Genomic DNA, 27,397 nt, shown 5'->3' with positions numbered 1-27,397 from the left:
ATACCAAGAGAGAACAAACGGTTTATCGCACAAATTCGTTCGTTGGATGTAAACCAATTTTTTTTCTTTTTCAAATTCAAATAGATATTTTTTCCGTACGTTTGCCATCTTGCACACAACGTTCCCGCATGTCTCTCCTACAGAGAATAAATCTTTCTCGCGAACAAATATAAAATTTATTTCGCATTTTTGTTTTTTTCGTCTTTGAGAGCAAATTAACATTTTCAGCAAATAAAAATCAAACATCACAAAGAGAGTATGTCATATTTTTCCCCCTTACTTTCTCCTCGAAAAGTCTCTCGCAGAAACTTTCAAAAAAAAAAAAAAAAAAGCGAACATAGTCGCGCCGATGATGTCTCGCACATCGTCGCACACAACTTCGAGATGTCGAAGTTCTTTCGATCAATAGACCATAACGTGCTGGACTTCGTGTGCGAGCATGTGTGTTAGATCTACAAAGATTATCTCTCGGGAGTAGTCTCGAAGCGTGAAATCGTTCCAGAAACTGGAATGTATCGCACACAACAAAAATCGTCCGGGCGTCGTCGCCGCTCCGAGCGTTAGAGAGACGGGGCGGATGCTGGACGGTATTATCGGTAGCTACTATGCGATTCTCATAGAAGGAAGTTGTCCGGTATTTACAGTTAGATCGGCCGGCCCGACGACCATCGAACGCGTGTGTCTTGCTTTCGCTCCTCGTTCTTATGACGAGGAGACAAACGTTTCATTTCTGTGATTTTTATCTCCGGCTTGACTTAACACCGGCTAGATCATGTTACATCGTGAATGAAAAAAAAAAAAAAAAAAAGAGAAGAGGTATCTAATAATCATTTGATATAACATATGTTACAATCGACTTTTAACGTGTTGTTCTAATAATTACGACGTATCAATCAATATTTTTTATACTCTCGAGTCCGTTCAATATTTATTAGTCGCGCGCGCACACACACACACATACACATTGGCTTTAATTTCTCTTTCAAGATTTTAATTATATTCAAAGAAAAAGAAATTCTTTCCTACTATCATTCTCTTCTTCGTATCGTTGATGTTTCGACGAATACGATGTCACGTAAGATTGCACTTGTTCTGTAAAAAAAAAGAAATATCTTGTTATTTAAAATATTAATATATATATATTTAAAAAATATTAATATATATATATATAACACTCTCTTCATTTCTCTCTGCACAGGTCCCGCTTTTTTTTTAAATATAATCGAAATAAATTTTATCGAAATTATTAATTCCGATAAAGTCAATTTTAACAACAAACATATTTATCATCTTTCCGCAAAACAAACTGATGAAATCAGACATAAGTGATATTGAAACAAATTGGCCACATACACGTGTGAATTAACTATATATATCCAGAAAATTGTATCTAATCACTGTAATATCTAGTCCTACATTTCCAGATTGTTAATGTGACGACGCTGAAAGGAGAGAGAGACCCGCCACTCAAANAAAAAAAAAAAAAAAAAGAAAAAATTTCTTAATAAATGTGCACGACAGGATAATGGATCAATTGGCCGATATAATGTTCTCTGCTCACACAATTACTCGCATTACGCAGCACAACGTGTAATTAGCCGCTTCAAAACCAAACAGCCGCCACTATCGATCTGGGTAAACCGCATTATATTCATTGCAAAAGTAGTACATCCAACACCGTCATCAGACGAGATATTAAACGATTCACCAGAGGGAACGAGAGTGATAATGATTGTCTAACGTCCGTTTCACTTGTCACAGATCTGTTTCTGAAGAAAGAGAGAAAGACAGTGACGAGCAATTAATAAATAAATACATATATCTCTTCATGCGCTTATTTTTATCAAGCGTAAACAAACAATTTCAAGTGTTCGAATTCAAAAAATCAAAATAAAACCACACAGCCAAAAAAAATGCAAAAAATCGAAAGTAGCTAGTCTCGAATCTTTTTACACGTATATTTATCTCGCGGAAATAATGATCGAAAAAAAAATTGTAATTAAAAAGAGAAATACCACGCAGATTAAAGAAAGAAAAAAATTATTAAAGAGAAACGCGAGATTAGACTGGTCGGAGAGGATTCGCGATTGTTGTTATTCCGCGCGAATATATTTACGTCTTAAACAAAAAAAAAACCAGGATGCAGGATGCGAAATATCCGTTTCACGGATCCGAGTGTGTAAAATGCACGCACGCACGCACGCACGCACGCACGAAAGGGAGAAAACGCGCGGAGACCACGTGGAGAGCAAGAAGCGGAGGTAGGTGAGGATAGATATTTTGTACAGTACGGACGAATGCAGAAAGAGCACGACGGGAAAGAGGACGACGAAGGAGCATGAAAGGAGGTGGAGGTGCGAGCTGGTATAAAAGGATCGCGTTGCGGCGCCTCGTCTGTTTCAACACTCTCACCGGGATCGTTCGGTGGATCGCTCGGTGAAGAAAACGGAACTTACATACGTGTGTCATCGATCGTCTCTCCGAGAAGATAAGGAGTTTAAGAGAGAACGAAAAAAAAAGAGACAGACAGATAGAAAGAGAAGAGAGAGGTGAGTGCCCAAAGAGGATTATCGCGCCCGGATTGCCAAAAATTAAAAAAAGTGGAGAACAAGTTTCCGCCACCCCGGATCTACGAAAACAAACCTCGACTTCCGTGTCGTTCACTTCCCTCGTTCATTTCCGATCAAGTAATCTCGAAGGGACGACGATTCTCCCCGCCCGCCCCCCCCGAACCCTGATTGTGACACTGTGTGCAACAATTGTAGTGGAGTAACCGGTATACACTCTGCGTGTGATTTATTCGGAGATACGTACGCATGTTTTTGCTGTGCAAGTTGGTTTCCCTCGGTTGAATCTCTATGTAAGACTCTCGTCGCACGCACAAAGATTTACTTCCGGGTTTGATGTTATCAAACGTCTGTTGCTCGCGAGGGTATAACTTAAAAGTAGTCTTCTTTCTGCTCGCCTCTTTCAACAGAAGGTGCGTATGTGTGACACGAGCTGCATCCTTCACTCGAAGATACCAAGCGAATCGTCGCTAAAATTATAAAAAAAAGAGATGTCTTAAAAAGATTGTTTTCAGTGTGAAACTTGATTTATATAAACTTGTCTCTCCTCGGAGAGCTCGTTATTTATTTTTCTGTTAATTTCATTGAGTGAAGTAAAAGTAAATTAATTGTCGCTTACTTTCGGAAAAAGAATTTTTAAGCAGATCTTTGTCGGACGAAGGAAAAGAACAGCGTCGGAGGTTTCAACAATTGTAACGAGAACAAAAATAAACGGGAAAACATTCTCGACGACGTGTGAACAATCTTTTACGTACGAAACACTTGTGTGAGAAATACAAATTTTGTCAGTAATCATTAAAATTCACAATTGTTTTTGCGCGCGTAGAAGCAACTTGTGTCTTTGGTGTGACCTCTCGCAGCTTGTGAATAAATTTTTATTCAACTGATTGTTATTCCATTTGCAACGCGCTTTTTGTTCGGGATTTGAATTTTCTTGCGATTCGTGAATCACATCTACACGACAATTTCGCGAATTCGTGCTTCGAAAGCTGAAGGTGTGTTGTACGCGCAAGAATGCGCGATATACCTACGAGAACTGGCAAACGGGTTAATCGCCGATCGGTATGTCTATGTATGCGTCTCGGTTAACAAATATTTCCTATTCTCTTTCTCATCTAAGTAATTTGTTCGAGATTACAACAAAACGGATTATTTATTTATCCGTTCGTTTACAGACAAGTCGATCGTTGCCGTCAACACCTTTTTCTTCTTTATTTCGATGACCTCAAAGTGTAACGCGAAGTCGACCAACTGCACTTCTCTGTCCACGGATTCCTCGGCATATTTGTGCTATTTTTAAAGAAGACAGAAAATTGTCTTGCATTTACGTACACGTTTTTCGACTGGTCAAGAATTCCATTTTGTTTTTCTCTGTTGCAGAGCCATGAGACTAGCGGCAGTGCTGACGTTACTGTGCTGTCTGGCAATAGAGGTACTCGCCTCGCCAGTGCCCAAGATCGCCGATAGTGAAACATTAACTCACAACGCCCTGGAAACCGGCAGACAGGCATCCGCGCCGGCAGTTCCTGTTGCCAGTTCCGACGACGACGACGACGACGACGACGACGATGACGACGACGTCGACTTGGATATCACCGGTGACGACGACGATGACGACGACGACGACGAGGAGGATGACGACGACGACGACGACGACGAGGGTGATTACTTGGAGCGTTTCATCGAAGATATACTCGGAGGTGAGAAGTTCATTACTTGAATTTTTAACCGAACGATTTTATTTTATTTTATTTTTTTTTTTTGCACGATCGAACACATCCGCGGCATCGAGGAAGAAACGTAACAGCTTAAAAATGGAAAAAATGATAAACCGCGAAGTCTCTTCTTGTAAATATAAATCCGTAAAATAAAACGAACAACTTGCAACTTGTTTCGTTCGCGAAAGTTAAAACGAAGAACGCGACAAGCGTCTCTTCTCGATTTGTATTTTGCCGTATCAATTTCCTTTCCCGCTAAAATCGAACAATGGAGAATCGCGCGAACTGACACCGTTATGCAAACGCGAATCTTTTTCTCCGTGCGCGTTGTTCAAAGAATTTATTTCTCCTTTCTTCTCTCCGTTTCTCCGTCCTTTCCTTTCTCACACATACACGCGCGGTAACGGTACGAGGTGCTTGAACTCGTCCAAATTAACATAAATCGACAGCGATCCTCGTTCGGAAAAAAATTTCTACGCGCTACTTCTTCACATTGGCCTGAATACCGAAAGATAATGCGAGTTCTCGATCCTCCGGCCGTCTTTTAACGCGCGGAACGTTAAAGATTGTTATGTATATAAAGTGCATATATGTATGTAACGTCGCGCGTAAACTTCTCGTCGAGGTTTCATAATCTCAATTATCAAGATCGATTTGTTATTTCATTTACCTTGAAATTTCTCTCATCTTACGTAATTTTGTTTTCTTTTCTGGTGATATAATATGGCAAAAAGTGTTCTCAAATGCGCCGTTATTTATTTCAAAATTCGTCTGCCCACAGGAGAAGATGACGACGATGATGACGAGGAAGACACCGCTCCGGCCGCCGTCGCCACACCGGTACCTGTCGCACCTGTCGCGCCCGCAACACCTCCGCCGGTCTCCATCGCTTCGCAGCAGTTACCGCTAGCCGTGGTGGCCGATCTGAACCAAGCCGCCGCCGAGGCGGCCGCGGAGGAAGCTGCAGCTGCGGCTGAGGTGACCTCCGACAACGACGCCGAGAGCTACGAGGACGAGGACACGAGCGACGTTGTCTCTAACGAAGGCCAGGCCGCGTCCAATGTGCACGAGTCGACGCTTGAAGGTGCCGAGTCCGTCTCGAATCCGGTGGCAGTCAACGCCGTCGGGACGCCAGTGTCGCCCGGCGGCGTCGCGGCTGCTGCACCGGCCACGACAACTGATGACGATGACGACGACGACGACGACGACGACGATGACGACGACGACGACTTAGACGTAGACATCACGGAAGAGGACGATGACGATGACGATGACGACGAGGAGGACGACGACGACGATGACGAGGACGACGAGGTGGATGACATCGCCAGCATCGCCGGCGCTAGACACGCACGTGAGTTCAAGGGCAAGAAGGCCAAGAAAGGCCATAGCGCCAAACACGCTCGCAAGTCGCGCAAGTCGCCCGCGCGATCGGTCTCTTCCTCTTCTTCTTCTTTTAAGTCTTCATCTTCATCTTCTTCTTCCTCTTCCTCCTCTCCCGCGTCGAAAAGCGTTTAGATCGAAAATCGAAAATCAGTGGCTAAGTGCAAAGTGATCACCCGACTTCGCGCTCGACTCTTCACCGACGCGACGACACGATAATGTCGTTTTTCTCGCACAGAACTTTCTACGAAGGCAATCGTTGCACACCAATGATAGTCTTATCGATTAAATTATATTCCAGCCGAGCGCCTGCGACTTCGCGTCTCAGCTCGATCAAACCGTCTCGCCAAGCCCGATCGCGTAACACTTTACAGTGTAATATTTATATATTGTTTTTTTTTTAATTAATTAATTTTATTCATTTTATTTTCGTAAACGTTTAAGAAATTTTTACCAATTCGTTTTTCTTACGACAATCGGGCGTCTCCCAATGAGCTTGTCGAGAAGCCATTCGCGACTATCCGCGCCACGAGCAGAGTTTCTGCTTGTGTGGTCCCCTTTAGCGCTCTAGACAATGAACTACTTTGCTCTAAAACATTGCCCTTGTAGCGTTTAGTTATTTATTGTATTTTTGTTTTTATATTTATTTAATACGCGGTAATACACGATCTCTCCGTTTGAAATCGCGTCGTAACTTCATACACGTCGACATTTCTGTGACCGGTATTCACAGTCGGATCTTGTATTTGAGTTCGTCTCAAGTTTATTTTCAGACGGAGTCGTTTCATTGGCTGCAGAGCATCTGAGGATAAAATTATTAAATATAAGATTCGACTGTGAATAGCGAGATCCATTGTATTTTTTCTCCTTTCCTATCTTCTGTCTCTCGTAGTTCTCTCGGCGGGGCTTGCTCTGTTTTCATCACGAGGCTTTAACGAACGTGTTACAAAAAAAAGGGTGTAATAAGAGTAACTGGTACCCTCTCAAAAGACGCACGTCGTCTTGTAGTGTATTTTATTAACTTGAGATGTGCCACGCACACATTGGAAACTGCGCAATGAGTAAAATTTAGTGAGCTCCCTCGTCGGAGAAGCGGACACGCCGCGCTGGGCGCAAACGTTCCAAAAAAAACGTTTGACATAATTATCCGTCAGATTGACGGATAATGTTTGAAACTAGGCACATCTCTGGTTGTTCGATGTTTGTTTGTTTGTTTTTTTTTTTGAAATTTTTCAAACGCCTTTTAGATTTTCGCCATTATTTGTTTCTTTTTGAATCTTTGCGTCGCTTGAAGGAGCATTGAAGTTGCTTTGGTGCGGTGACCTCACGTCACGTATTTCCCTCGTTTTCCAACATTCGCGATCCGATCGCAAAAAAAAATAAATGAAAAAAAGAGAAAGGAAGAGAACGGAGAGAGATTGTGTGTGTGTGTGCGCATGAGAGAGAAAGGAAGACCCAGATATATATATATATATACGTACCATTCAGTCTCATCTGCGGGATCTGACGAGATTCCGTCTTTTCGAGTCAAGCGATAAGACGCTTAATCTGGTAGCGATATTTCTCATCTTTCATCGTCCGTGCGATTTGTTCTCTTTGTAAAACCTACAAGAACACAAAATTTGAACGCAATGCAATTTGACTTGTGTGTATATAATAAAAGTATACATATCCGTCACCTGCCAGATTAAACGGACGATCCAGTGAACGGTGTTCGATTCTGTGTTCCACGTGCGCGATCGAATTGAGAGATTTTTCTAACGTTACTTCTTTGCGTAGTACCAAGACTTGTACAGAGATTATACATTGTTCGTGTCTTCTGGAAAAGATTGAAAATACAGATAATTTATTATTTTTACAAAATTGTGTATATCGTCTCTCATTTATTTCACCACCGTCCAGTCGAATCGATTCGTGCGTGTTCAATGTCCAGATACACCTTGTTGTCACGCGCGTGCGCGATCCGGGAGGGACTGCGAGTTCTCTCTGCGTTTTCCCTTCTTCGAAGCAAACACGATTTCTCAAACAAAATCGTTAATCTTCTTCGACCGGGAAGTTCAAAACCACCTTTGGTCACAGAGAGGGAGAGAAAAACGCGGGAAAAATCTGGACGGTTGTCTCGAGTAAAGAAATACGGAAGGCATTTTTTAAGAGCGTGTCGTTGAATAAGTTGAACTCGACGGGAAATCGTTCGATCTCCCGGCTGAGGAAAAGACGTGACGTGCGGCAACCCGCCTGGCTATTTGAATGCGTTCGATAACAGCGCTTCTCTTTTCCTGTCTTTTCTTCCCATGTTAGCTTTTATTAGATTCTTGTACTTGCTTGTTTTTTTGTTCTTTTTTTTTTTTTTTTTGTTCTTGTCGCTCGTTTCCTCACGAGACCGTAATCGCTCTTGCCTGCTGTCGCTTCAGTAATTTGCCAAGTAGTTCGCGTGTTTGGTGGACGGTTGTTTGGACGATTGACTGCAACAACGTGTAACTGGACAGCACAGCGCACGATGTCTCTCTCTCCATTTCATTCAGCATTCCCGTTTCTCCCACCTTCCTCCTAAGTAGATATAGAATTTAGTAGTTAGTAACTAACTATATGCGGTAGTTGTAATAAGAGAAGTTACATATACATATGTATAACCAAACGAAAGAGAATAATATCTGATGGCAAACAGTTGATGATGTTGTTTGCTGATCTAGCGGCTGATGTTCAAATGTCTCTTTCATTGTAGATCGCTCTATGGTAGATACATATAGTAGATTTCTTTTATTGTTTCTAGTTGGATCTGTTCTCGACTTCTTAAAGCTTGTACATCTCTGTTAGTTCTAATTTTGCTTCAATCTTTGCTAGTTCTTAATGTAGTATACAATTAAACAACATTTGGATAACACGATCTTTGGAGTTGCGGCTAAAACTAGAGATCCAATGCGGAAGCAGCGAGATAAACATTGCCGAAGATTCAATCGCGAAAAGAGAAAAAGAGAGAAAAAAAACAACAACGTCGCTATCAGCTTACGAACGGGGAGTCTTTAATCAGCCGTCACGCCACGTTCAATTAACTTTCTACATATCTGTCGGGTTAAGTCCAACAAAGGTGCGACCGCGTTGAAATTTTTTCCCGGCTTTCACCAGAAGTAGCCGGTCAAAAAAGAAACGAGGCCGCTGACCCACAGAGAGCTCGCGCAACGGAAGAGCCTTCTCCGGCTGCGACCCTGACCCATTATCGAAGTTATCAAGCCGAATGTCCTTCGATTGTCGTAGCGTGACACGTTTCTCGAAAATTCCTACGCGACTTATCGTCGCCGTTAATCTCTCGGGTGTGTGCGAATTCGATTGACCCGCGTTTTGTTTTTTTCAAGAGTAAAATATTTATTAAAAAAGCGAAAATTTATCTCCGGCGATCAATGCATATTGAGAGTGGGATACGGGCGTGTGAAAAAAATTTACCTCACGTGGAATTCAAGTATAAATTACTGGAATACAAATGTGTGTGACACAAAATACTGGAATATGTGTGCGATTTAAAAATAAATATTTTCTACTTCTCGGACGGAGTCGAAGTGCTGAACGGAGTGAGCTCGTTATCGAGAGACACACCGATCGGCATTCACCGTCTGTCTATGCCAGTAAGTAAACGGCCTTGATATCGCCCGTGGCACGAGAGTCTCATCACTGATGCGACTCCGGAAGAAAGTGTGCTTACATGCTGCAGGTGCAACGGCCGGGAGAGAGTTTTTAGGTGGGCAGAGCGCGCGTACCGAGGGGGAGAAGTGTATCTCGACGGCTTCGTGTGTACGTGCGGGATCTGAACGCGTGTCCGCGCCGCGTACTAGATGGGTCTGCGCGATGTGGTACCGAACGAGGTCGTGGCCTAGATCGGGGACCAGTTTGGTCGCGCCGAAGAATTCCGATATACCGTTAATATTGTCGCTGCGCTCTAAAGTAGGCCCCACCTCGATCGGCGACTTCCTTCTTCCAAGAGACGTAAGAGCGCGGCGAGGGAATGCGTTTCCCTTCATTAAAACCCGAGAAACGATGCTCCGAGGTGTCCCGAATCGCGCAAGGTGGCACAATCCCGTGCCCGAGGGTCGACGACCCCCGGAGGAAATGAACTTCACGAAAGATGGGAACTTCAAGGTCTTCCGCTCGCGCGTTATATCGAAGATCTCTGTTCTCTTTCTGGAGAACGCGGAAATTATGCTATGAATTTCTGGGTCAATCGGACGATTCCGGCGAACGTGAAGATTCACATCTCGTAAGCTGACGGCCGTTGATGATCTGGTGCATCTCGGGTGTGTGCGATGCCTACTAAAACATTTTCTCTCAGAATATATACATATATACGTTCTAAATTATACATATATACATGTATAATTATACATATATACATGTATAACACTAGAGTGCTAATTTATAATTTGATAATTATAATTTATAATTTGACTATAACAAATGCCATGTAGAACATTTCAACAGATTCCTGATATTTGTCGCCACATCGCTGTGGAAGGAAATTACTTTTGTGTTAGGCTTTTTCAGGATGTAAAACAAAAATAGATGCAAACGAGAAAAAATCGAAAAAAACCAATGTTCATTTAGCTTTAACATTGTAATAATCATAATCTACACACAAACATATTATTAATTCGATAAAGATGATAAAGTAGTCCCGGATAGTCGTTTTCTATCTCACTAATATGAAGAATACTTGAAGATATGTGAAGTTCGACTATTAAATAAATGTATTATTGCTTCGTATGCTCATTGTCCGAATAATTTGAGAGCTTGTTCGAGACACAGAAATCAGATACAAGATTCATCATCTCTATGATCCATCTTAAATGCTACCGATTTCAGAAATTTTTTAGGACACAAGAGCTGTTCTAGAGTGTAAAAATTAACGTCTTCGCTTGAACTTTCGCGAAGAAGTACTCAAGAAACTGGGAAAGAGGAATTTAAAAAAAACTGACGCGACTGTCTTATCAATCGATTTAGGTGGCATGGAATCCGAACCGAGCGTTCACGTGCCGGCGATTTACGTGGCGAAGTACAATCGCTTCGTCGACAACATTCTCGGCAAGATCAACAACATACTGCGCACCAATTACGAGCCGGTTACCGTGAAATTGACGAATCCGACGCCGGGCACCAAAGCGAACAAGAACAAAAACAAAAACAAAAACAAGACAAAAAAGAAGAACAATAAGAACGGCACCAAGAAGAGCGCTTCGAAACCGATCGACACCGCAACCGCCGTCACTGAGAGAAACGACAATGAGAACGCGGTCGAGGTATAATCCACATAAATTCTAATCACATCTCTCCCATACTTTATTCATGCGTTTTTTTTTTCAATATGTAAAATATCTGCGATTCGCGCGCGCGTGTGTTTGTCTAGAAAGTAACCATAGAGTCTGTCGCGACGCAAACGGCCGCAACGGAGAAGGAATCGATCTCACCGGTCACGATTTCCACGGAAGCCAGCGTTAGATCCAGCAACAAACACACGTCCGGCAACAAGGGTTCCAACAAGAATCGCAAGCGAACGAAAAACAAAACGAAGAACCAAACCGGAAACAACCAAAACAAGAACAAAGTAATTAAAATCGGAGCACGTTCGCTAATAATTAAACAAAAAAAAAACCAATAAAAAGTAGATGTTTCCGATTGGAATATAAAATCTAAATTGTTAAAAAATAAAAACAAATTTTCACAGACGAAGTCCAAGAACAAACCGAAAGCAAGAGCCACGCTGTACGGATTGGCGTCGCTACAGAGAACCGGCGACGTGTCGGTGAACATGATGAGCGATCACACGACGATCAAGACCAAGTTCAGTCTGGGACCGCTGGTGCTGAAGGTCGAGAAGGAGTTCGGCCGGGCCGCGAAGAAAGAGCTGAGGAGCGCGACCGCCACCACGGCCGAAATGTCCGGCAAGCTGAGCCTGCGTGTCCTGCACGGCGGCGCGGCGACGTTGCACTCTATTCGAGTCTTGCAACCCAAACAGGTACTGTGTCAAAGAAAAACATGAAAGAACGTTCGGTTAATATAACGGGCTAGAAATGACAAGAGCAAATACGTATAAATATGTACGCACTGTGTCTGTCTTGGGTCCGAACAAGATTGTTTCCCGAACTTCTTTGTAACGTAACGTTCACTCGCTGTCGTTCCTACTTCAAATATCGCACTACAACGACATTTGTCCTCATCAAATATATGTAGTTGATTTGTGTGTAATACTTCACGTATTGTAAAATTGATACAATAACGTCAATATACGATAAGTGAAAAAATCTCGGGGAAAAGGTTCCTGCACGTACGGAACAAAATCGATATCTGATTATAAATAATTATAATACCATATAATTACATGAGATCGAAACGATCTCCCTCACATGTAATTATATATAATTACACGCAGAAAGAGAATTTGTATCCACGTACGCGAAGAACTTTTTTCCCGAACCGTCACAAATTACATGATTATATACACGTATAAAACATAAAAATCGAATATAGAAAATAACGTGTAATGCAACTAAACGCTTTTTTAATCAGGTCCGGGTGGAAAGTCAGGACGATCACGACAGAACGCGGGAGTTCGTGTGGAAGAGATCGTCCCATATCGCGCATTTGGTGTCGCAGAAACTTTCTTCGGCCACCAGGTCAATGCTTCGGCCGTCGCCTGTTGCGCCTCGTACTTAAAATTTATTAACTTATAATACTCTTGCCGAGACTCTTGGTCCAATTGAAATCGTCGGCAAATCAAGTGTACGCGCACCGCTGTCCGATTGTTGGATTACGACACGCCGTTTTGTCATCATCAAATTGCGAGAGACGACTCGACACGATTTTGACGAGCGCGCTGTGTCTGTGTCTGGTTTTCACGGGACGCATCGATCGCTTCTTTTCTCCTTCGAGACAACGAGCGAAGGAGGAGCCGAATGCACTCGCGGGAGAAAGTGTCGAAGAAACGTGCCACACACTGTGTGTGTCTTCGAACATCGACTGTATTGTTCTTCAAAAATTTTGTCAGAGAAAACATTCCAATTCAAAGTTTAAATATGTAAAAAGATCACGTGGACTGACAAATCGAGAATAATTTCTCTTGTCATTTGCGTTAAAAAAAAAATAATAACAATAAAATAAAATAAACAGATTTCAAAGTGCTAAAGAGAGAGAATCGATTATATAAGAATCGCGATTATTTAAGAATAACGCGATAAAAGAGAGACGCTATATACGGGTATCATGGATTTCACATTGGACCAATCTTGAGTGGTATTATCGTACTTGTGTTTACTAATTAATTATAATTATTTATTTATTTATTTATTTGTCACATAGTTCGTAATTCATCTTTGGAAAGTCTGAGATATATATATATATATATGTGTATGTTCTAAGAGAACTAATGGTTTATATAAATCGTATAGCAAACACAAGCCGTGAGTTAAGTTGTTTCTATTTTAGATATTGTATGTAAAACAAGAATCTCTATTATAAAGGTCAAAAATATAGCAATTATACAAAAAAAAAATATATATATATACACACACACACACATAAAATAACGCTTTGTTTGTCATCGCACTCCAATTACGTTTCCCGTTACGTGAAACAAAAGAATTTGTTTGCACGCATATCCACGACCATGCAATTTCGAAATCGTTACACACACAGTAGTCACATGTAAATGCATACATGTAAATAATTAACAAGTTGCACTTTGTGCCTGAGAAATGTGTGAGCGCACTATGAACTTGATTACATATGTGTGTGTGTTTTTGATAAGATATTTGTTTAGTCTTTTCACGTAGAAAAATTGCGATAATTGCAGATAATTCTGGTATCTATAATGCGCTTATCGAAACGTCATTATCATTCTGCGGACAGTTAACGCATCGATGATCGACACATTTGTAATGAGGGAGAACATTTCAAACTTTCCGTTTACCTCTTATTTCATTACTTATTACACACACACACACACACACACATTGCTTCACTATATGTCGTCGTGTCGATGATCAAAGTTCGCGAATCATAAACATTTCGCGATCGACTGTTTCTTAAGGCGTCATTATATTTTTTCCGCGATATTCTGATTAAAAGTTTTTATTTTTTTTTTTATTAGCTCAATCATAGTGTGTTTACTCGCAAATGCGAGAAAATAGACACGATCTTTTCTTTCTAATCGGTACAGTGATAAGACTATGGGCGGTGTTCACAGTCCGATATCTTATGATTAAATTCGTTTTAAGGTCATCGTAAGATCGTGTACGGGCGTCCCATTGGCCGCACACCGTCTGAAGATAAACTTAAAACAATTTTAAACAGATCAGAATGTGAATAACGGCGCCTCTATCTTTGTTTTTTGTTGAGTCAGTTGTGCATAGAGATCGTCGTGCTGGAAATAGGCAGTAGTAGATTTACATACAAATGTTTCTTCGGAATGCATTATGATGATGACGATCACAACGACGACGACGACGACGCGCAGTTCGTGACTTCGCTTCTACGACCTGATTTATACGCGCAATTCATCTTACAGTTTCTCTCGAGACGCGATCTAAAACGATCGTTCCCGAATCGTTACGTAATCGCTTCGTTATGAAGACATTCCCGCCGAATGCAGAGGTGACAAATAATTGTGCGATAACATTGACGACGTGGAAGTGTCTTGAAAGAATCTTTCTAGAGAGAAAAACTCACCACACACGCATCATTTCATACGTGAAATAAATTCATTTTCTGATCAAACGTAGAAATTATAGTGTGATATTTAATCTTGCAGTAGTTCGTTTTGCTTCAAAAATGATGCGGAGAGATGAATCGAAGATATACGTACCTCGTTTATTCGAAAGTGGGAACACGCAATACGCATGCGCGGAAAACCCGACTTCTTTCATTATAAACATGTGTGCATGTTGTTTGCTTTCGTCCACCGCTTTCGTAAAGAGGCAAACAGTCGTGGCCGCGACACCGATGCGGCAGTGCTCGTGAGGAGGAGGTTTGTGCGTGCGCGCGGCTCTCGCTCGAAAAATTTTTCTCCTACCGCTTTCACCATCGTCTCGATGACGTCGTAGTGTCGCCGATACAAGGTACGTTAAACTGTAAAAAATAAAAAGAAATAAATATCGCTATTCTCCTGGTGCGACATCATTTGCATGCAGTTCGTTCGCGGCACGCAGACCGCAAAAATTTTGCGGCTTCTGCGAACAGAACGCGTTACGCGCGCGACAAGAAACAACGCGTCGGCCAATCATCATCTTCGCTCTCGTGGAAAGGCAACATATTGATTGGCCATCGCGTCGCTTCTAGCCGCGCGTTGACGCGTCCTGTCCGCAGAAATCCTTAAGAACACTTTATGCACAGGCGCGTGCGCATACATTATAACAATCGCGCGCGCCCAACGCAAATGTTGCTCCTGTTGCTTGCTACCGCAACATCGTAATCCCAAAATAGGATCAAGGATAACGACGTAGTAGATTGTTTGCGTGCTGAAGCGGCGTGCAACGACGAGTCGAGAGAAACCGGTTGCGTTCGAGTAAGTATTCTTGAAAAAAAATTTAGTAGTTGAAAGAAATGTTATACACATGTATATTTAAATATAAAGTAATATAAGAATGAATATATGCATACCTACACAGTTTACTGTTTGATCCAAAGTGCGTAGATTGAAGTACGATTTAGATCGTACTTCAAGTGTCTCTTATCGAATATAAAAAAGTTTTTTGCTTTCAGATTCCATTCCACTTTAAAGAGAAGTTTCACAACAACACACAGCACAATGGCTTCTCTTGTAGCGAGTATCAGAATGACAAATTCTCTTCATCACGTGTGCGCTTGTATCACTAGGACACTGGCCACAAGTGTGATGCCAAATCCAAAAGATGACACCAGAGAAATAATCGTCAGTTATTTGGACGGGAAGGATAACGGTATCGCTGTGCTAGGATTAAACAGACCCGCCGCTCGCAATTCCTTCGGGAAAACTTTGGTCTCTCAGCTCAACGAAGCGGTGAGCAACATCAGGCAAAACAACAATCTGAAAGTGTTGATTGTGCGCAGCCTCGTTCCAAAAGTGTTTTGCGCCGGGGCGGATCTGCGGGAGAGACTGAAGATGAACAATTCGGAGGTGCCGGAATTCGTGTCCTCATTGAGAAATCTTCTCACGGATGTGGAGACTCTGCCAACTCCGGTGATATCGGCTATCGACGGTGTGGCGTTAGGAGGTGGATTGGAGCTCGCTTTAGCCACCGATATCAGAGTCGCTTCTTCGGAAGCCAAGATGGGTCTCGTGGAGACTAAGTTGGCTATAATACCAGGAGCCGGTGGTACGCAGAGACTACCGAGAATAATCGGAGTCGCAAAGGCTAGGGAGTTGATCTACACGGCGCGGATTCTCGACGGCGAGCAAGCGATGCAGATCGGTCTCGTGAACGAGGTAGTTCCACAAAATAAGACTGGCGACGCCGCGTATCAAACGGCTCTCTCTATCGCGAGAGAAATTCTGCCTAATGGTCCTATCAGTGTCAGGTGAGTTCTTGAAAAAAAAAATACAGACAAACCAAATTTTAGAAGATTTCAAAACTCGCATCACTCAGTATGTTACTGAGAGAAATTTACATTTTATAAAATAAAAAACAGTGTGAGCCAATTATTAAAAACATATTCCGGAATAATAAACAAAAATAAATGTAAAAAAATATATAAGATCAATAAAAATATCAATAAAAGTTATTATTTTTATATTAGCCTGTCAAGCAGCAGCACTCAAATGAAATAATGTTTACTCGGAAGTGCTGTCATAATTACTTTTACATATTATATAATAAACATCGAGTCACAGTAAAACATGCTCATGTAACACTTGGAACCACTTCCTTAGTAACCAGCCACTTTATTATTTATACGGACTACACAATATGTACTTATTTATAGAAATTATTTTAACTATCGTGTATTATCATTTAGATTGGCGAAAGTGGCTATATCCAAAGGCACGGAGGTGTCTCTGGAAGACGGTCTGGAGATTGAAAAACAATGCTACAGCAAGATCATAAACACGAAAGACAGAATCGAAGGACTAGCCGCTTTCGTGGCAAAACGCGCACCTATCTACCAGGGAGCATAAACATTCGCGACAACGAGCGATATATATTATTTTTATATATCGTAAACAAAATTTCATAACTTCTCGCAAGAGATATATATATATACATACATAATAATTAACAAATCTTTCAAATAATCAATTTGAAAATTATACTTTTACTTGAAAACGCATTTATAACTTGTGATATTGCATTAGAAAAACAAATATTTTACGATACTAACCTTGTACACCTCATTGACCATTTGCATATGCTAATATAAAGTAAACATGTATCTTTACGTCAGCGGCAAAAAACGATTCTACGTCATGTTGCGTACGTGTGTACAGACAGATTTTTGATAAAAACAATAAAAATGTTATTTTTGTTTTACATCAGTACCGTGTTAATCACGTAATTATAATAACGTTCACTATTTTGTATGCCTGTAAATGTATTCGAGCAAGCGTGAACGTGTATGTACGTATATGTATATAGAAGATATTTGCGCGAGTGACGCTCATCTCGAGCATAAATCGTAATGTTTTAACCATCTTTTTCATTATTTTTCTTGTTTGGTTTTTTAAAGATTCTGTATATCAAACGAGTCAATAAATTTTTATTATAAAGGAATGCATGTGTCAATGTATTTGTGTAAATGTGTCAAAAAAAAAAAAAAACAGTGTCTAGATGTTTTCAAGTGGAACTTTAAATAATATAATTATACTTATAAAAAATATAATTATATCGTAACAATATAAATATAAATTGTGCAAAAACTTCTTGTGTGTGTATCTAAAATTATACATTAATTAAGTATTACTGTTTACTTATTGCGTTAGGAATGTAATCAATTTTGCAAACATAAATATTTTGCAAAGAATAAAAAAACAAAGTGAATAAAATAAAATAAGGCAAGAACAAAATTGCGTGCGTATCTTATGTATCAGAGTAAAAAATAAAGTGCGCACTTATTTTCAACTAGAAAAATATTTAAATTTTAGACTTTGGCTGTTAAATACATTGCATCGGAACGCTAAGCTGTTCCTTCTCTCTGTTCTCTTTCATAAGTGCCATGAGAACTTTCAGTTGATTCACCGTATCCTTCGGACAAGTAACGCGATGTCCTATCGTCAAATCGCTCTCGTAAATCTCGTGATCGTTACCACCCTCGGCCGTTTTATCGCCGAAGAAATGTATTTCGTCATAACCCTGGATATGACGCAAGCAATAAGTTTTATCCCAACCGATGGGAAAAACATCGAAAGAGATTTGTCCCCCTTTTACAAAAAGAAAAAAAATATATAAATAAATATGCACTTACTACTAGATACACACACACACACACATATGTAAAGCGTGTATTTGTTTTAGTCGCTAATATATGTCTCAAACATATAATATTTACAAAGATATACATTATTTATTTTACTATTTAAATTACTCTTATATATGTTATATATATTTATATTAATTCAATGTATTACTTACCTATGCTGTATGTTAGAGCCAATTCAGGAAACTCCTTTTTGAGAGCCTGTATGAATTTCTCCCGAATGTGATGTTCATTGTCATATTCGTAAAACTGTTCACGTTCCTTTTTACTGCAATTTCGTCCCACTGGCGAAACGTTTATCATGCCTGTGCGAAATTCAACGAATGTTCCGCGTTTAAACGGCAATTTCAGTTCTGACAGGTATCGCAGAACAAAATTGATAAAATCTTGCAGAGCATCCTCTCCGAGCATATCTTGAATCGACTAAAAAAAGAACACAATCAATGTGAGAAACAAACCGTGTGTACATTATTATTATCGTTAGACAAGATTCCTGTCATTATTACTTGCGACGGCAAGGTCTTGCCTTCCTTGAAGCCAATGAGGCCATTTTCTGCGAAGACATACTTGTACTTCTCAAATACATTTTTGTCACCGAGTTGTTCCTGGATTTTGATCAGGTCAGATCCTCCGACTACCGCGATATCAAATTCCTTTTTCACAGTTTCCAGAAGAAATTTTTCAACACTGGAATTAATTGCCTAGAAAGCAAAAATAAAATTTTTGAGCACAAGGTGAAAGAATCACGGATTGGCAACGAATAATTGCAAGTACAAAAAATATAATACCTGTCGTGGTTCGGTGAGTGTGCCATCTATATCAAACAGGCAGATAATTTTCTTGGACATGATGGATGGTCTACTTAAAGAAATTCTGAAACACATATTTATATATCTGATATATCCAAAATCATTCATTCACGCATACAAAATAGAGTAAATCTTTTTAAAAGAACATATAAAACAAAAATATACATAAAAATAGACGTGTAAAAAGTTAATTACACGTTAGCGTCAAAGTGATCGGAGAAAAGTGATCAAAGAGTGAGATTTTCAAGTCACGCGTCGATAATTTGACGAAAATCCCACACTCTCCTCACTCTTCACCTCGTTTCTAACAGAGATCGTTTATCGCTGAAATTCGCGTTTCCGCACATTGTTTCTTGTCTCTCCGATCTATAAAATAGCAATAATATTACATTTCTATCGCAACAGATACTCGAACGAATAAGCATATTCGTTCAAATTTAAACATGATGAAGAACAAGAATGTACTTTAAAGAAAATGCATACGTGTAAGTTGTTTACAAAGAGAGACGTTCGTGACAAAGTTACTTTGGAGCAACGTGCGAGTCTCGAATGTTGATAAAAGTTCATGTTCGAAATAACAGTCGAGAATACTAAAAATACACACGTGCATATATTTTTTTACATTCGCCAGTGTGACGTGCTTTACATGAATGAACGTCACCGAGAAGCAAAACACGCAATGTACCAACCGAATAGAAGAAACATACCAAGTTTAAGTGTTTGGATCTCTTTGTTGCACTTTGCATAGATTTCATTTGCTTAAAATACGGCAATTACAAACGTTCGACGAACCCAGGTGTGGTGTGACAACGCGCGACGTAAGTGATAAGAAGCGGCGCGATGGATAATTACACCTCATCTGCTTTACGTCCAGATATATATAACAGCTTTCCGGCCGCTCTCGGTTGGCAACAATGTGACACACATGTCACGTGTCATGTGCGTTAACACACGCGCGCACACACATGTTGTCACAGAACAGCAATATGTCATCAACCATCAGTTGCTTGAACAAATCGTTATGCATTTTGTTTCACTTTATCTTGCTGATATTACGCAACGCGCACGGAAATGGCGGCACATCTCAAAAAAACGTGCTTCTGCTGTTGGGTAAATGTTTAAAAGTAATTTTTCACACGAACAAAAAGTAAATAATAAGAGTGTTTTCTTTTGTGCCTAGAAAAAATTGTAGAGAATTATTTTCAAATTTTTGTAATAAATTTAAAACACAACTTTTGTATCTATGCACTTTAAAAATTCACTTGTACACTTACAGAATATGCACACATATATCACACACAAATAACACACACATCTCACTTTCTGTCACAAAAACAATTGAATAAATTCTTGTGATCTACAGCCGACGATGCGGGATTTGAAATGCGCTCTTACTTGAACAAAATCTGCCAAACTCCGAATTTGGACAAGTTGGCAAAAGAAGGATTGTTGTTCAATAACGCTTACACGTCAGTCAGCAGTTGTTCACCGAGGTAGTTTTTGTTTTTTTTTCTAAATCAAAATCTACTGCTCATGCAAAATATGAATTTTACACGTTTTACTCATAGTCGTTCCGCAATACTGACTGGATTACCGAGTCACCAGAATGGAATGTACGGTCTTCATCACGGAGTTCATCACTTCAATTCTTTCAATAACATACAAAGTTTGCCAAAGATCTTGAGAAGAAACAACATAAGAACGGGTAAGAGATACAACTGTATGTGTGGCAACTGGAATCTATAGTCTTGACGCTTAAATGTTTTCTCTTTCTGTGTAGGAATTATCGGCAAGAAACACGTGGGTCCCGATAACGTCTATCCGTTTGATTTTGCACATACGGAAGAGAACAATTCTATTCTTCAAGTGGGCCGCAATATAACTTACATCAAATCACTCGTTCGCGAGTTTCTCTCACAGAATAAGACACAGTAAGCAATGATGTTACACATGGTTACACGTAGTTTCAACGTGAGACAATATTTTGCAAACACATTTTTCCCCAATTCTTTCAGACCTTTCTTTCTGTACGTTGCTTTTCACGATCCACATCGTTGCGGACACACTCATCCCGAATACGGCAATTTTTGCGAGAAATTTGGGAACGGTGACGTCGGAATGGGTACCATTCCCGATTGGAATCCGATATATTACCAATGGGAGCAAGTTAAAGTGCCCTACTACGTTCAAAACACCGAAGCTGCCAGGAGAGACATAGCTGCTCAGTATACAACAATCTCTCGTTTAGACAAAGGTAATTCTAAGATATTATATGTACGTATGAAGAGTACACGCGTCCCAAGTGTTATTGCACGAGCAAAGCGTGTTTTGTCAAGTTTAATGCGAAAGCATTTAAAAAATAGAAATTTTTCAGGTGTCGGTCTTGTGCTCGAAGAATTGAAAAATGCGGGGTTCAAAGACAACACACTAGTGATTTATACATCCGACAATGGCATACCTTTTCCAAACGGTCGCACTAATTTGTACGACTCAGGTTTGTGAACTTAGTTAATCAAGACACCAAAACCGAGAGAATGAAAAAGCTAACATGCTTTTTTTATTCTCCATAGAATTTGTTAAGATAGATCTGAACTAGTTAGCAATTTCCAACTTTACACACACACACACACACACACACATACATGCGAGAAGCGTAATAGTTTGAAAACAATTTTGAAGGTATGGCCGAACCTATGATAATCTCATCACCGATCAACGGTCACAGAAAAAATAGCGTGACGTACAGCCTGACGTCTCTACTAGATATAGCACCGACAATATTAGATTGGTTTAACGTAACTTACACAGATCAGATGTCGTCAGATGCTAACGAAATGTCTTCTCCGCAACTGACTGGCAAATCACTTCTTCCGTTACTTCGTGAGGGTATGTATATGATATAGATGTATATTGTCTTCTAGTAGCAAGAATATAGGAACGATATCTTCGTTTGTAGAGCCCGTAGAAAATAATACAGCGATCTTTGCTAGTCAGACGCATCACGAAGTTACTATGTATTATCCTATGAGGGTGATTAGGACCAAGCGTCACAAACTAATACATAACATCAACTACAGAATGCCATTTCCTATTGATCAAGATTTCTATCTATCCCCGACCTTTCAGGTAATCTGAAAAGTGAAATATACCCAAAACCACAAATTATGTTTTAATATAAGAAAAACTACTTTTACATTAATCTAACAATTATTTTACATATATGTAAATGTACATAAACACAAGAAAATGTTATTTTGTTACGTATATCACACAGGACATTCTAAACAGAACAAGAAAGAAGGAGCGTCTACCATGGTACAAAACATTGGAAAAATATTATCAGAGACCTGAGTGGGAATTATATGATCTAAAGTATGATCCAGAAGAATTAAATAATATTGCTTCAAAATCATCAGCAAAGGTGATATAAATTTACAATCAAATTATTGCAGTTGTTTTGACTTTAAATTTACAAAGATATATATGCCAATTTTAGAATATATTTCTTGAACTACGAGATCGACTGTACAATTGGTTGAAAATAACAAAGGATCCATGGTTGTGTGCACCAAATGGTGTTCTAGAAATCTCAGAACATAACAAAGAAAATCCCATATGTATGCCACTGGACAATTTGGATTATTAAAATAAATTAGTTTTAATAACAGTTAATTGTTAAAGCATTTTTTTCTATTCTATATTCAAATATGTTTGCAGTATATATCTTTATATTTTTTACACTATATATCGCCATATATTTTATAATTTTTATATAAAATGTCTATTCAGTTTGAAAAATAAAATTATATTTAATCTAAATTAGAATTTTTCATTTACCTGGTCAAGATGTTTACGGTAGCAAAGAAGCTCTCGATGTCGAAATATTTTTTAATTCCCTTTCTCGATACTTGGAAAGAATCTCATTTAACTGATGAACATAAGCTGACGATTTATTCATAGACTTTATAACCGTTCTCAATTTTGTTTCTATTTCACTTATCTGAAAATTATATAAGATTTTTTTGTTAGTTTCACACAAATATACATCACTAGTAGACGTTAAATAATATAATAAGCAGCAATATATGAGTGAAAAGATATTGATTGCAAGATTAATGAGTAATTGTGTAAGATTCAACTATGTGTACATATATATACACCAAATGATTAAATATCACATCTATGTGAAGTAATTATAAATCTATTTGCACACACAAATACAGAAATCTTACGTATTGCTTGTAGTTCAAATATCTAGTATGTTTCTGATTGTTATTGTAGATCTGTTTTATCTGAGTCATAATAACAAAGCACAGAAAAAGGCCACCTAATAAAACGAGAGAATTTGAAGTTTGAAACCCGCGTAAACCGAGCATGACATCTGTTCGAGGTTAAGAAAGTCCGTAGCGGAAAAAAAATACTTTCGCTCTCTCCAAAATCCTCATGTCAAATGCGGAGAGAAAACTGAAACAAACTGAAGAGCGCGTTTGAACAATTATCGCTTTTCGTCCTGTTCGCTAGCGCCATGTCCACAGTGGCGTCCACATCGGCAATTACGTAGTCACGTCTATCGATATCTTTTGTCGGTATGTGTGCGCATATCTGTGGTTCTATTTCGTACTGTATGCGCGTGCACATCGGTATTACCGACATATTAATGTCGGTAATTATAAATTGGGCGGTCAGTCGTTGCTACGTTTAATTTTTTATTTTAATTTATTACGAATTCTGCGACGGTCCACGAGGAATATTGTACCACGATTATTACTGAATATTATTGTTCTATCCGTCATACCGCACGCGATCGAGAGAGACAAGATCCTGATGTAAAATGTGTTGAACACGCAATAATTTAAAAAAAAAAACGGTAAATTTCTTCTATTATTTAAAAATAATGTCATATTATGTACGTATATATATACATATATATATATATATATATAATGCGTGTAATAAAAACAAATTTCTGTTAAAACTAATAACTAAACTAATTCGATCTGTGTGTAGAAAAACAACGTGAACAATTTTGATAAACACGAAACGAACATTTCAAACTTATTTTTCCTTGCTGTTGTTATTTGTGCAGGTCGTACACGCTATCATCACGCTATCATCACGTTTCCAAACACCTATGTCGATGTTCTATTGGTGTGTTTTGAATCACATACAACCCAGAAAACCCAAATCTGCTTTTGCCTCGAAAAGCGTTTCGATTCTCACGTTGGTCGTCGCACGTCAGTCGAGGTATACATTTCGCTACGTCTATAGAATCTCGTCACCGACTAAACTTGAAATACAGAAGAAGAATCGTATGATCAATGAGACTGTGCGCGTTACGTTTTAGAACAAACTGAAGTAAAGCAAAACACATTGATTTATGTGTTTTAGTGAAATCTTTTGTGAGGACTGTGCGTCGTCAAAAAGATAAATTGAATATACCAATAAAAATTCCAAAGTAAGATATAGCAACTTATCTATTGTTGTCGGGGACAAAATATATATAGATTATTTTATGAAATAATGAGAAAGAAGTAGTAAAAATAATAAAAATTCTAAAATGCATGCAAACTTTGTATATAGACTTACGAGATGTAGCAATTTTTCATTTTATCACATTTCAAATAAACAAACTCGCTCTCTGTTCAACAGTGCTCGTTGCTCTCGAAATGGTTTCTTCAACTTTGCTTCATTTTGGTCTTGCGTTCATCTTTCTGTGTAAGTAAAACCAAAAAACCGTAATAAAACGTAATCGTAAATATTAGAAACGTAAAAAATTATATACATTATAAAAAAATTGGTATAGCCGCCAAAAAGTTGTTGCTTTGTAATATAAAGTTTGTAAAAAAGAAAGATGTGAGATATGTTTATTCTGTGTATTGAAAAAAATCGCACAAAAGTGAAAAATTACGAAATATATACCGAATTTTTGTAATTAAAGATTAATTAATAAAATAACACAGATATAAATACTAATTTACATATATTACGTAGATTGTAGAATCAAACACTTTTTTTTTTGTATTTAATTGCGTTTTTTTCAACAGACGTGACGTCATGCGCCTCCATGCGCACTGTGCATACCGAACCGAGTAAAATCTCCATAACTTTCGATAAAACGCCGGTAAAACTCAACGAAAAAACGTTTCAGGTAAAATCTAAAAAGAATGCTCCCACACAGGAACAAAAATTCCACTAGAGACATATATTAGATATCTTAGGGAGCTGTTGAGACGTCTAATGGGAGTTTTTGTTGTGTGTGGGTTCTCTATTGAAATAAAACTTATCTTGTACGTCGCAGACCTATATAAGAACTGTTAATGAAGTTTACGTTTTGAAATCCAGAAATCGAATAGTTCACATTCGTATTACATAGATGACAGATTAATTTTGAAACTAGTTGTAAACAGCTTTAAATTCTCACAGGTTATTTTAGAAAATTCGACTTCCGGTTTGATTTTCTGTGGCGGGATTCTACTTAAGAATTATTACGTTCTCACAGCAGCCGAATGCGTCGTAAAGTAAGTGATTTTTTTTTTAAGATAAACACATATTTTGAAAAAAAAAAAATAGTTGGGGAACGTGTGACCTAAAAACTGCAATACGTCAATATCTGCTGTGATTACAGCCGACAAGCGGACACAATAACCGCATATACTGGCCTTAAAGAGATAGATGTGCGTGAACTTCACAATAATAAGCATTCGATTAGAAAAATAATCATGCACGAATCGTACGATCAGCACAATTTGTGGCGCAACGACATCGCATTGCTCAAAGTAGTGTTTTTTTTTTTTTTTTACTCGAATATTTCTTTCACTCGTAGTTACCGCAAATTTGTTTCCTTTCAGTTGTCGCCGTTAAAAATTTACAGAAATGCATCTAGAAATATTTTTGCACCTTTTACCGAAGCTGTTTTACCTCTGAAATCCAAATTGGACAAAGTGTCAAAACGAAACCACTTACGAGCAAAAGTTTTCGGATTTGGAATAAAAAAAGTAAGTTGAGAGCAATTTTGTAAAACGATGTACTTTTGCGTCATTTAATGTGAGCTAACTTTGTTTTTTTTTTTTTGAATTACAGGAAAATACGCCACCGAGTTCTATTCACTTGGTGAAATCTTTTACTTACGTAATAGATTGGGAATATTGCAGACAGTTGTACAAAAAAATTCACTACAGTATTTCCGATTCACACATCTGCGCTTATGATCCGTACGATGTACTTCTAAACACTCGCGTTGTAAGTTCTAACAAATATCGCGCATGTATTTTCAATTTACTCTGTCTCTTGCACGAAATTGTATGTATATTGCGCATAGAGTGCGAGCTCTTGATAAAAGCAAGCACGCAAAATAAAATAATTGTAAGAAAAAAAAGATTCAAAATCGCAAAGTTATCAATTACGCGAGTTTGTCTTTTCTTTCAAGTTTTTAACACGGAAAATATTTTATTCTTGTTTTACAGAGCGACGTGGGCAGTTCTTTGATCGTTAGTCGGAATGTAACTCTCGGAGTTGCATTAAGCACGAGAGGAGGATACTTAACGAAGAATACGTACTTTCCGATATTGTTTACCAATATATCACTCTATCGTGACTGGATCGAACATGTGATTAGTAGAACTGATTACTAAGTCTATATTAGACGTAAGATCAGTATGGCAGTAATGACAGAATGAAGTGACGAAGATGATAGTGAAAACGAACATTTGATCGTTACATTCTTCAGTAACAGCATTCGACAATATTCCAACAATTAATTTCGATGTAGTTTATATATAGACATATATACATATAATATTTTGTTTTGCAAAATAATTGTATTATAAAACTGTATGTTTAGAAGAATGTAATTGGAAACGTTATACGCCAATTACATTCTTCTAAACATATGTTATTACCCAGTCGGGTAATGATAATTGATCATTGATTATGCTTTTAAAATATCAGATTATTTTTTCGATAACTTTTTAAATTATTAACAATAACATTAGCGACAAATACAGCGTGTTGTAAGTCTCAATCAAATTCATATTATATTATGATGCATATATTATATACATGATTATTTGTTGCTTACATGCGATGAAATATACCGTTTTTGGTCACAAAAGTGTTATTTTATTTTGCGAATATCCGTACCTTGTTTTCTTGAAGAAATTGATAAACTGTCTGATATCTCATGGCGTTGTATAACGTGAAAATGCGTTGTGCGTTTGTAAATAGAAAAACAAGTTTTTTGTAGTATGAATAATCCAAGTACCTCTTTCAAGACTCGATCGTAAATAGCGACTGAGCCGGCTCGAGATTGTTCTACACGTCGGTAATATCAATGCACGAGCATACAGCACGAAGAAGAACCCTATAATACTTATCGACCCTATAGTATACTTACCGATCGTATAGTATACTTACCGACCTATAGTATACTTACCGACCCTATAGTATACTTACCGACCCGGTAGTATACTTACCGACTCGATAGTATACTTACCGA

The 27,397-nt window shown here is 38.7% G+C and overlaps 6 protein-coding genes across 13 annotated transcripts; 4 read left to right on the top strand and 2 right to left on the bottom strand.

The window, feature by feature from the left end:
- Positions 1 to 835: 835 nt before the first annotated feature.
- Positions 836 to 3,890, bottom strand: LOC109858430. The gene is made up of 3 exons (XM_020435676.1): positions 3,187 to 3,890; positions 2,815 to 3,037; positions 836 to 1,092 (listed from the first exon to the last, which is right to left on the bottom strand). Exons 1-3 carry the CDS (start codon positions 3,361 to 3,363, stop codon positions 1,001 to 1,003), a joined length of 492 nt encoding a protein of 163 aa, XP_020291265.1. The 5' UTR covers positions 3,364 to 3,890; the 3' UTR covers positions 836 to 1,000.
- LOC109858442 (protein PFC0760c-like) lies at positions 2,335 to 13,191 on the top strand. Its single transcript, XM_020435698.1, has 7 exons — positions 2,335 to 2,549; positions 3,948 to 4,267; positions 5,067 to 5,639; positions 10,655 to 10,950; positions 11,058 to 11,255; positions 11,376 to 11,666; positions 12,218 to 13,191. The coding sequence occupies exons 2-7, from the start codon at positions 3,952 to 3,954 to the stop codon at positions 12,362 to 12,364; spliced, it is 1,821 nt and encodes a 606-aa protein (XP_020291287.1). The 5' UTR covers positions 2,335 to 2,549; positions 3,948 to 3,951; the 3' UTR covers positions 12,365 to 13,191.
- A 44-nt stretch (positions 13,192 to 13,235) lies between these two features.
- LOC109858426 (methylglutaconyl-CoA hydratase, mitochondrial) lies at positions 13,236 to 17,156 on the top strand. Of its 2 annotated transcripts, XM_020435665.1 has the most exons (4): positions 13,237 to 14,763; positions 14,836 to 15,209; positions 15,407 to 16,201; positions 16,640 to 17,156. In XM_020435665.1, the coding sequence occupies exons 3-4, from the start codon at positions 15,453 to 15,455 to the stop codon at positions 16,797 to 16,799; spliced, it is 909 nt and encodes a 302-aa protein (XP_020291254.1). In that variant the 5' UTR covers positions 13,237 to 14,763; positions 14,836 to 15,209; positions 15,407 to 15,452; the 3' UTR covers positions 16,800 to 17,156. The 2 variants fall into 2 exon arrangements, with proteins under 2 accessions (XP_020291255.1, XP_020291254.1); XM_020435666.1 differs by lacking the exon at positions 14,836 to 15,209 and having other exon boundaries at positions 13,236 to 14,763.
- LOC109858428 (phosphomannomutase) lies at positions 16,917 to 23,338 on the bottom strand. 7 transcript variants are annotated; one of them, XM_020435669.1, is made up of 6 exons: positions 23,136 to 23,338; positions 22,741 to 22,903; positions 18,883 to 18,967; positions 18,601 to 18,795; positions 18,250 to 18,517; positions 16,917 to 18,038 (listed from the first exon to the last, which is right to left on the bottom strand). In XM_020435669.1, the coding sequence occupies exons 3-6, from the start codon at positions 18,940 to 18,942 to the stop codon at positions 17,773 to 17,775; spliced, it is 789 nt and encodes a 262-aa protein (XP_020291258.1). In that variant the 5' UTR covers positions 18,943 to 18,967; positions 22,741 to 22,903; positions 23,136 to 23,338; the 3' UTR covers positions 16,917 to 17,772. The 7 variants fall into 7 exon arrangements, with proteins under 7 accessions (XP_020291258.1, XP_020291261.1, XP_020291259.1 ...); XM_020435672.1 differs by lacking the exons at positions 22,741 to 22,903; positions 23,136 to 23,338 and adding exons at positions 19,099 to 19,269; positions 19,387 to 19,499; XM_020435670.1 differs by lacking the exons at positions 22,741 to 22,903; positions 23,136 to 23,338 and adding an exon at positions 21,708 to 21,795.
- LOC109858431 (N-sulphoglucosamine sulphohydrolase) lies at positions 19,852 to 22,570 on the top strand. The gene is made up of 10 exons (XM_020435677.1): positions 19,852 to 20,013; positions 20,267 to 20,396; positions 20,472 to 20,608; positions 20,684 to 20,834; positions 20,919 to 21,157; positions 21,278 to 21,397; positions 21,583 to 21,789; positions 21,860 to 22,029; positions 22,178 to 22,324; positions 22,400 to 22,570. Exons 1-10 carry the CDS (start codon positions 19,869 to 19,871, stop codon positions 22,547 to 22,549), a joined length of 1,596 nt encoding a protein of 531 aa, XP_020291266.1. The 5' UTR covers positions 19,852 to 19,868; the 3' UTR covers positions 22,550 to 22,570.
- Positions 23,339 to 23,503: 165 nt separating the features above from the next.
- LOC109858427 (mite allergen Der p 3-like) lies at positions 23,504 to 26,952 on the top strand. Its single transcript, XM_020435667.1, has 9 exons — positions 23,504 to 23,770; positions 23,990 to 24,358; positions 24,553 to 24,618; positions 24,948 to 25,051; positions 25,327 to 25,421; positions 25,529 to 25,679; positions 25,752 to 25,898; positions 25,984 to 26,142; positions 26,367 to 26,952. Coding segments are annotated over exons 2-9 (891 nt in total). The 5' UTR covers positions 23,504 to 23,770; positions 23,990 to 24,357; the 3' UTR covers positions 26,535 to 26,952.
- Positions 26,953 to 27,397: the final 445 nt, after the last annotated feature.

This window comes from Pseudomyrmex gracilis, unplaced genomic scaffold, assembly GCF_002006095.1.
Source record: "Pseudomyrmex gracilis isolate BER0280 unplaced genomic scaffold, ASM200609v1 scaffold_203, whole genome shotgun sequence".
Lineage (NCBI taxonomy): Eukaryota > Metazoa > Arthropoda > Insecta > Hymenoptera > Formicidae > Pseudomyrmex > Pseudomyrmex gracilis.
The sequence above is the reverse complement of the archived record's forward strand: the minus strand, read 5'-3'. Positions and strand labels throughout refer to the sequence as shown.